At 40.1% G+C, this 9,789-nt stretch overlaps 2 protein-coding genes across 2 annotated transcripts; both read left to right on the forward strand.

Moving 5' to 3' along the window:
* The first annotated feature begins 2,813 nt into the window (after positions 1-2,813).
* On the forward strand, positions 2,814-5,458 carry LOC107696852 (fez family zinc finger protein 2-like). Its single transcript, XM_016497388.1, has 5 exons — positions 2,814-3,001; positions 3,248-4,085; positions 4,200-4,334; positions 4,445-4,577; positions 4,919-5,458. The coding sequence occupies exons 2-5, from the start codon at positions 3,273-3,275 to the stop codon at positions 5,170-5,172; spliced, it is 1,335 nt and encodes a 444-aa protein (XP_016352874.1). The 5' UTR covers positions 2,814-3,001; positions 3,248-3,272; the 3' UTR covers positions 5,173-5,458.
* Positions 5,459-7,472: 2,014 nt separating this feature from the next.
* Positions 7,473-9,589, forward strand: LOC107696853 (fez family zinc finger protein 2-like). The gene is made up of 4 exons (XM_016497389.1): positions 7,473-8,234; positions 8,349-8,483; positions 8,594-8,726; positions 9,073-9,589. Exons 1-4 carry the CDS (start codon positions 7,473-7,475, stop codon positions 9,324-9,326), a joined length of 1,284 nt encoding a protein of 427 aa, XP_016352875.1. The 3' UTR covers positions 9,327-9,589.
* Positions 9,590-9,789: the final 200 nt, after the last annotated feature.

The following is a 9,789-nucleotide window of genomic DNA, read 5'->3' on the forward strand; positions in this document are numbered from 1 at the left end:
TTCAGAATGGTAATGTTTATATGTTTAATCCCTGCCATTTGAACTGTTTATGTTAAACATGAGCCAGCACTATCAATTTGATCCAACATTAAGTATGAGGAACCATTTCAAGAAAATGCAAAACAGCACAGTTATATTATAATATATTTTGAACTTCATTAATTGTTACACATGAATGACAAAATGAACTTGTTATTCAGGGAACATATCAACATTTGTCTTCTCCTAGAGCTGAATCCTCAAATCACAGACCAGAGCTAAATTTAAATCCATACTCAGACTCTCTGACTGATCTGAGAACAGATAGATTGGAAGCGCTGGTCTCTAAATGCACCTAAGGGTGGGATCCCTGCGACAAAGTGTGGCACAATGTGCCTCTGGAGGTGTGCTCGTGTCTTGCTCCCTCTCTGTTCGTCTCTCTTATCCTGCAGGTCTTACAATTAAACCGTTACACACTTTCTTACTTAGTGCACCTTGAATTAAACGCTGCTAGGTGTCATCGTTATCAGTAAGTACTACACATTGGTGTTGGACACACACTTTTCAGTTCTTCTCTTAATGTAACCTGTTAATGTGATTTGCAAGCTGTCATTGCTGTTGCAAAGATGAACTCATTATCAAAGAACCCAACTTGTTTTAATTAAACAAAGTGGACAAAGAAAAAGTAGCCCTGCTGAAAATGAACAGTCAGAGAGTGAATCAGACCACTTCTGAAAACTGATGCCTGTTTATGCATCTTCACAGTTCATTCTGCCCACTCACTGACATATAGCCAAGGACAAAACTCACTGTGATCACTTTTAAGAATTCAACCATGGAGTCTGAAAAACTTGGGTCACTTGGGTCTTTCTAAACGAAAAGTAAGTAATAAAAGCATTGGATGAAGGTTAACAGATTTACAGATTTAGTTCCCAAATGTAAATATTATGTCAACCCCAAAATAAATAAATAAAAAAAAAATGTTTGTTTAGACATTTATGACATATAAAGATTCTGTAACTCATTCTTGGAAGGATGGTCATTCGACTAGAATATTCATGAAGATGTCGTAATTATTTCGATTAAGTTCCAAAACAATTACAATAGGTAATATAGTAGCAAACAGGAGGGTTTCGTTTATTCCTTACAGTGGCAAAACGTCAAATTCTTAATATATAGTTTGCGGATTAATATTGGTTTGTATTGTAGCCTCAAAATCTATTTAAAGTTCTGTATTTTCTATACGACAGTTAAACGCGCCTTAATACACATGCAATTTGTCATGTAAATCGTGCTCCGTCTTTTGCCTCCTGCTCTCTGAAGAGGAGCGCATCCGTTGAATGGGAGTTTGAGCTCATTTCACAACGTGTTCGCGGGCTGAGAGTGAAGTTGCTGCAATAGGTTCAATGTTTATTGTGTGGACAAGCCGCTAATTGTGCCTGAATAAACTCAAATTAGAGTTAGATAATTTGCATATGAGTAGAATTAGTGGAACCTGCTTAAAGTCCTCTTTGTTGCGACTGCAGGTGGGGAATGGGATTCTTTTGCTTGTTTTATTTCGTTGAAATATATAGCTAACTGAAATAAGCACTAAGCTACAACAAATAACTGCAATCAATTTACAAAGCCAACAGAAATGTACTGTATATAAACTAGATTCATGTGATTCCAGAGTCCAGAGAATTAATCAGAGTCAATCCAAAGTGTAATATTTCAGTTAAAACCATAACAAACTAATTATTGTCATATATGCAGTCGTGCTTGAAGAGGTCATCACGCTTCAATCAGACGAATGTTAAGTCAGCGCCTTCAGTCGATGCTGTGGGAGCAACTTCAACCATTCTCCTCACAGTAAATATAATCACTGTGTTTGAACTTGAAAAGCTCCGTTTTGTAATAATTTGTTGTGAGTCTCAGGTGAAATCGTCTGCAAACAAATGAATTCAAGCTGGCCCTCTTAAAAAGACGAGAGGGCGACTGGTCATTGTAGCAAGCACACAAAACTCTGGATTCCAGCAAACTTTTTATACAGCTTTAAAAGGGTTTCTCTTTTTTCATTTCGTGCTATACCTCTGGCCAGGCTAAGTCTTTTCTTCCCTGCTGTAATCCTTCCCTTTATTTCAGAAAAACACAAAACCAGGTCCCACGCAGTGCTTTAGTGGCTAAAAGTGAAAGAGCTGCTTCTTTCGGGGCTGAACTCTGAATCGCGCTGGAAAATTGGTTCCTCTGAATAGGTGAAGGAGTAAAAACGTTTAATAGGATCCGAAGGAGGTTCTGCTCTCGCAATCTGCTCTCTAAACAGGTGGAAATGGCACCTTCTCAGTTGTGCAAATAGTAAGTATAAACCAGCATGGAAAAGCAATTTTCAGCGACAAGGATTAGTAACTTGCAATGAAAATTGAAACTGGTCGGACGGTCCCCAAATCCTTCTTATTAAACCGACCTGAGCGGCACATTTCTTGTGAAACTGAGCGCACTATTGAATAAATAAATAAATAAATAAATACCACGGAATCATAAAAAAGATCATGTATAGCAATCATTTTAAATAAAGCAATATTACAAAGTACGTTTTACTTGTTTAATTTTTCATAAGTGAACTCAGAAAAAAGTCACTAAAATAATGTAAATTACAGACATTATTTTCTCTGTTTACTGCTCTCCAACTGCACCATAATATGAACTGTACCATAATATGAACTGTGCTGTGGATGCGCGACAGACCATTTGAGGCAAGAAACTTAAATAATAATCTGTAGTATCTGTCATGCATACCACCCCCGTGGCCGTGTATAAATGAGCGGTAAGACAGGGGACCGTTCTGGTGATGGCGTTTCATTGTCACCCTGATAAGAGCAAGAGCAAGTGATGTCAGCTAAGTGCTCCAGACAGTGATCTCGCGCTGATGAGGACGTGTGCGAGTAAAACGTGAAATGTGACAGCGCAGTCACGCCGTTATCGTTGAATACATCTGCTGTGCGCTTTGGAGGAAAAAGGTAAACTACAACATCGACTCTCTGGCGTAAGTTTGCTATAAGATTTTCGCAAGTGCTGAATAGGAATCGACTCTGGGAGGGGTTGTGTCTTATTCTCTGCTTAACGAGCTCTGTAATGTCCTGTTAATTTTGTGTGTACTAGTTAATGAGCATTAATCGGGTACCCCTGGATGCTATTGTTCTGGGGATGGCCATTTGAATGCAAATGGGTGACAGTGTAAAAGCAAGGTGCTTATTAAACTGGTGCTTGTCCTGGCTTCTCTGGAATTCAGCAGGAGAGGACGGGGCGGCTGGTCGATGCTCACACCAAGTTGGGTAGAAATGGCGAGCTCTCTCCCTCTGGAAACAGTGATGTCCTGCCCGAGACTAGACGATAGGAGCGGGGCCACGGCGGCACCCAAGTCCCTGGCCTTTTCCATCGACAGAATCATGTCCAAGACGTCGGAACCAAAAGCCGCCGCCGCGGAGGAGCGCCGTGGAGGACTTGAGGGATCCGAGGGGAAGAAGACGGTCGGCTTGTGTTCGCCGATTCCCTGCATGTTCCCGATCCAGCCGTTCAGCTACGACCTGCAGGCCAAGGCTTTAATGAACTATTCCGAGTTTTGGAAAGTTAATTTCAGGGGAGCACTATGCACTTCAGCGGCCATGTGTAAAGCCAACTGCGGCGTCTGCAGTAAAACGGACGCGGGAATCAAGCACTCGTTGTTGCCGGGGAGCAGGGTCATCAAACCGCAGGTGATACACCAAGCGCTGACCATGCCCACTAACGGATCCTTGTGTTATTTCAGTTACTTGGACTCGGCTTATCATCAGTCCGAGCTGCTGAGCGGACATTTATTTTCCTCAGCATTCGCGAACTCTCAAGCGCAAGCCATAAGCGCGCATCAGAAGCTCCTCTTGTTGGAGAACGCCAAACTTGCGTGCGTTTCACCCGAGAGATTCCCCACACCTCAGTACCCACATAAAGAGCATCTGCCAGGTCTGCCAGGGCAGATTGTGCGGGAGAACCACAATCTGACTGAGAAGAACGGAGTGAAAGCGCACAGCAAACACAGCAAAACCTCCACTGACGGGAAACCCAAGAACTTCACGTGTGAAGTTTGTGGAAAGGTAAATTACGGAATTTGTCAAGTTGTTTTGACGGGATGTGGGAAAGTAAAATAATGCCCACATAAAATAAAATAAATAAACGGTTTATTAAGCTCTTTCATTTTTCCTTCATAGGTCTTCAACGCGCATTATAACCTGACTCGTCACATGCCGGTACACACGGGCGCGAGGCCGTTCGTGTGTAAAGTATGCGGGAAAGGTTTCAGGCAGGCCAGCACGTTATGTAGACATAAAATTATTCACACACAGGTGAGTGAAAATAAACTGCAATTTTATAGCCCCAATAACTGAATATATATGAATAAAATGCACACGCAAGATATAATTTACTTACCCAGATGTTGTGAATTCATTCACAGGAGAAACCTCATAAATGTAACCAGTGTGGAAAAGCTTTCAACAGAAGCTCGACTTTAAATACACATATCCGAATTCACGCGGGCTACAAACCATTCGTCTGCGAATTTTGCGGAAAGGGCTTTCATCAAAAAGGTAAGCAACTTCTGAATTCTTTTTTTCACGTAAAATAAAACCGGAAATATTTCATTCGATTGTTTTTTTAAGTTGTTGAAATGAGGCCTTTATCAATTTGTCACTCAGCTAACAACTTACCATTACAAGATTTTTACATTTCATATGGGTCAAAACACAGACCTTTAACTCCTTTGTACGTCGACGTGATATTAACTATGTTTGACAACTTCTTGACTTCAACATGCAAAGTGCGGATTAGTGAAGGCTTGGAAATGAAACTCTTCTGTTAAATGTAACTTAATTAAGCTGTTGACGTGTTGGGAAAAAAACTGACATAATTATTATAAATTTTTTTTCAGGGAATTACAAGAATCACAAACTGACACACAGTGGCGAGAAACAGTACAAGTGCTCAATCTGTAGCAAAGCCTTCCATCAGATCTATAACCTCACGTTTCACATGCACACGCACAACGACAAGAAGCCCTTCACCTGTGGGACCTGCGGGAAAGGCTTCTGTAGGAACTTTGACTTGAAAAAGCACATACGGAAATTGCACGATAACAGCAGTTTATCCGGCGGAAATGATTCTTCCAGAGGACACCAAAACTGAGACTCGACCAGTTTTTGACTGAGCTTGGACAACTGATGAACAGCACGATTTTCTGTGGTGCTTTAACATCTTCCACCGAAATGAACGACGATGGACGGGACGGGAGAAAATCATCACATCATCGAGGAATTGTACATAAAACAGAACAAAATATTATTTAATTAAACCACTGCCATACGGGGCTACCAAGCAATTATTTGTAGACTAGATGAAGGAAAAAAGCGTTTTATAAATAAATGCAACTTATGTGTAAAAGAAATGTTTGATACATTTGTAAATTTGTTGACACAGTAAAGCGAATATGCTAAAATAAAAAATAAAAACATGAATACAATAATGTCGGATTTCTATTTTTTTTCATTTGTAGAAAAAATACCCGAGTTCAACATTTAAAATGTGTCTGTTTCACATGAACAGTAATTGTTTAATTTTTGTGGGTCTTTGTATTTGTATGATTTAGGAACCGTGCACATAGGTTAAGGTCAGTTGTAAATTAATAGAAACGTGATTATTTGCCATTGTAAAAAGAAAGAAAGAAAGAAACAAACAAACAGAAAAAGGGTCTATATTTATAACTTATTTACATACAATTGGAAATGAGTTAACTGCGACTTTTTTAAATAAATAAACTAGGCCTATAATTAGCCACATAACAGTAAATTATAAACCACCTCATAAGCTAGAGTGATTTTACAGTTTAAAAAAGGGGACAAACAAGACTCATTAATCTATCAAATATAATTACTATCGATCTATTGCCTTGCAGCCGTTCAGTGCAGTTAAATTTAAAGCTCATAATGACATGTCTGGTGGAGTTCAAAGCCTGTGGTTTCACTCAGACATTTGATACACGACTCTGCCTGTGTGACCGTACACTTGACTTCAGTTTAATGGCTCAAATTATCAGATAAAACATGGACTCTTGAAAGCCTATTACGTTAATCAACTAAAGAGCCTCAGGGGAAGCTTCAGCGCATCAAGTCGTGTTCATCAGAAGGTGGAAAATTGACTACACTTCTCCCACTTCTCCTCATCACCGCAGCTTTAATAAACAATAACGTATTCGGCGCACGGATCCTGGAAAAATATTATCCTTGCACGCTAACAGAAATTCTGATGAGAGACAAGCGCGTGATCCCAAATCTTGCTCTCCCAATTACAGCCCAATTAGCAATTATGCCCACGTCTTGGGACCACGAAGAAGACTAATATTACTAGTTGAATGGCCTACTCACCTCCTCAGAGGCAGAGGTTCTAAAATGTGTTTGAACAGAAGTGTCTTTATTTCATTCAACTGCATTCGAATGTCGTCCCGTGCGGAATATAGACGTGCTTTAAAAAAAAAACATAAATCAAAACATGATTTTACGAGGGATAACCGGGTCTCGAGAGCTACATTGCATACATTTGATATAGTCTACAGACTTTATAATGCGCATTTACTGAAAATGTACATTTTCTTGGGCAAGCTCAATGGAGAGAAAAAAGGCTATAAAAACTAGTAAAATTAAATTGAGAAGACTAAAGATAAAACATATTATTTTTGCAGTGACATTTTATTGCACCACGTTCTATTATAAAAACTTTCAGAACTGGAAGTATGATTTATTATACGAACAATGCATTTTCAATCGAAAAAAAGTAGTAAGAACTGTCTATTTTGTTCTGAATCAAAGTGCATCATTTGATTAAAGTTTTCGGTTTCAGTTCGATTTTATTGACCATTAATGACATTCAAGGTGGTCTAAAAGTGCGATGATCACTACAGGTTGTAACTTTCATTTTAATTTAAATTTTTTAATGCGTTGGCGATTTGTGTGAGTCTGGATCGGTTAAAAACAATATAACATTGGCAAAAAAAAGGTGAACTAAAATATCTGATAATTTCTGGTGATGAAGAGGTCTGGGAAAATACCAGTGGGGGCAGGTCTCATCAAAAGACATGTTTGTGTGGGTTATAAAAAAAAATCCGTTTTGTCCCTATCTTGCCTATAGTGCCTAAAAAAGATTGCAGAGAAGAAAACAACCCAAAGGCAGTCTCGTTGGCCCTTTTCTGCACTTACCTCTCAAACATCTGAGCAACCAGCTTTGCTTCTAGAAACATGTTAATTGACAACGGAGCTCATTACTGCATGCACATGTAACGCGGCGAGAGGGATTATAGGGACAAGAGCGCATTAATTAACTGTCAACAGCAGAGAGCATGTACACGACAGAGATCAGCCGAAATTGAGGCATTTACAAGCGACAAAAGCCCGGCTGAGACAGGAAGAAAAAAAGACCCAGACTTTTGTTTGGTCATGATGTCCTGCCCGAGACTAGACGATAGGAGCGGGGCCACGGCGGCACCCAAGTCCCTGGCCTTTTCCATCGACAGAATCATGTCCAAGACGTCGGAACCAAAAGCCGCCGCCGCGGAGGAGCGCCGTGGAGGACTTGAGGGATCCGAGGGGAAGAAGACGGTCGGCTTGTGTTCGCCGATTCCCTGCATGTTCCCGATCCAGCCGTTCAGCTACGACCTGCAGGCCAAGGCTTTAATGAACTATTCCGAGTTTTGGAAAGTTAATTTCAGGGGAGCACTATGCACTTCAGCGGCCATGTGTAAAGCCAACTGCGGCGTCTGCAGTAAAACGGACGCGGGAATCAAGCACTCGTTGTTGCCGGGGAGCAGGGTCATCAAACCGCAGGTGATACACCAAGCGCTGACCATGCCCACTAACGGATCCTTGTGTTATTTCAGTTACTTGGACTCGGCTTATCATCAGTCCGAGCTGCTGAGCGGACATTTATTTTCCTCAGCATTCGCGAACTCTCAAGCGCAAGCCATAAGCGCGCATCAGAAGCTCCTCTTGTTGGAGAACGCCAAACTTGCGTGCGTTTCACCCGAGAGATTCCCCACACCTCAGTACCCACATAAAGAGCATCTGCCAGGGCAGCTGGACCAGATTGTGCGGGAGAACCACAATCTGACTGAGAAGAACGGAGTGAAAGCGCACAGCAAAACGAATAACTGTTCTACTGACGGGAAACCCAAGAACTTCACGTGTGAAGTTTGTGGAAAGGTAAATTACGGAATTTGTCAAGTTGTTTTGACGGGATGTGGGAAAGTAAAATAATGCCCACATAAAATAAAATAAATAAACGGTTTATTAAGCTCTTTCATTTTTCCTTCATAGGTCTTCAACGCGCATTATAACCTGACTCGTCACATGCCGGTACACACGGGCGCGAGGCCGTTCGTGTGTAAAGTATGCGGGAAAGGTTTCAGGCAGGCCAGCACGTTATGTAGACATAAAATTATTCACACACAGGTGAGTGAAAATAAACTGCAATTTTATAGCCCCAATAACTGAATATATATGAATAAAATGCACACGCAAGATATAATTTACTTACCCAGATGTTGTGAATTCATTCACAGGAGAAACCTCATAAATGTAACCAGTGTGGAAAAGCTTTCAACAGAAGCTCGACTTTAAACACACATATCCGAATTCATGCGGGCTACAAACCATTTGTCTGCGAATGTTGTGGAAAGGGCTTTCATCAAAAAGGTAAGCATATTTTTTCGCATAAAATAAAACCCTAAATATTTCGTTCGATTTCTTTTTTTCTTATTGAGGCCTTTATAAATTTTAAATGAGATCAGTTTGTCACTCTGCTAACTACTAACCATTACAACATTTTTACATTTCATACGGGTCAAAACACAGACCTTTAACTCTTTTGTGCATCGACAGTTCTTGATGTGACATTAAGTTTGACAACTTCTTGACTTCAACATGCAAAGTGCGGATTAGTGAAGGCTTGGAAATGAAACTCTTCTGTTAAATGTAACTTAATTAAGCTGTTGACGTGTTGGGAAAAAAACTGACATAATTATTATAAATTTTTTTTCAGGGAATTACAAGAATCACAAACTGACACACAGTGGCGAGAAACAGTACAAGTGCTCAATCTGTAGCAAAGCCTTCCATCAGATCTATAACCTCACGTTTCACATGCACACGCACAATGACAAGAAGCCCTTCATCTGTGGGACCTGCGGGAAAGGCTTCTGTAGGAACTTTGACTTGAAAAAGCACATACGGAAATTGCACGATAACAGCAGTTTATCCGGCGGAAATGATTCTTCCAGAGGACACCAAAACTGAGACTCGACCAGTTTTTGACTGAGCTTGGACAACTGATGAACAGCACGATTTTCTGTGGTGCTTTAACATCTTCCACCGAAATGAACGACGATGGACGGGACGGGAGAAAATCATCACATCATCGAGGAATTGTACATAAAACAGAACAAAATATTATTTAATTAAACCACTGCCATACGGGGCTACCAAGCAATTATTTGTAGACTAGATGAAGGAAAAGCGTTTTATAAATAAATGCAACCTATGTGTAAAAATAAATGTTTGATAAAGTTGTAAATTTGTTGACAATTGCTGACGCAGTAAAGCGAATATGCTATAATAAAATCATAACTACAACAATGTCGGATTGATTGATTTTTTTCATTTGTAGAAAAAAAAAACGAGTTTACCATTTATATTTAAAATGTGTCTGTCTGTTTCACATGAAGTTTAATTGTTTCATTTTGGTGTTTTTTTTTAAAAT

The sequence above is a fragment of the Sinocyclocheilus anshuiensis genome, unplaced genomic scaffold (assembly GCF_001515605.1).
Source record: "Sinocyclocheilus anshuiensis isolate Anshui unplaced genomic scaffold, SAMN03320099.WGS_v1.1 scaffold710, whole genome shotgun sequence".
Classification (NCBI taxonomy): Eukaryota; Metazoa; Chordata; class Actinopteri; order Cypriniformes; family Cyprinidae; genus Sinocyclocheilus; species Sinocyclocheilus anshuiensis.

Bases quoted from the DNA above. Each gene is read 5' to 3' on its own strand.
- LOC107696852 (XM_016497388.1), top strand. From the start codon at position 3,273: ATGCTCACACCAAGTTGGGTAGAAATGGCGAGCTCTCTCCCTCTGGAA. The intron at 4,086-4,199 runs GTAAATTACGGA...TTTCCTTCATAG, and splicing joins CGTGTGAAGTTTGTGGAAAG to GTCTTCAACGCGCATTATAA. The intron at 4,578-4,918 runs GTAAGCAACTTC...ATTTTTTTTCAG, and splicing joins AAAGGGCTTTCATCAAAAAG to GGAATTACAAGAATCACAAA.
- LOC107696853 (XM_016497389.1), top strand. From the start codon at position 7,473: ATGATGTCCTGCCCGAGACTAGACGATAGGAGCGGGGCCACGGCGGCA. The intron at 8,235-8,348 runs GTAAATTACGGA...TTTCCTTCATAG, and splicing joins CGTGTGAAGTTTGTGGAAAG to GTCTTCAACGCGCATTATAA. The intron at 8,484-8,593 runs GTGAGTGAAAAT...ATTCATTCACAG, and splicing joins ATAAAATTATTCACACACAG to GAGAAACCTCATAAATGTAA.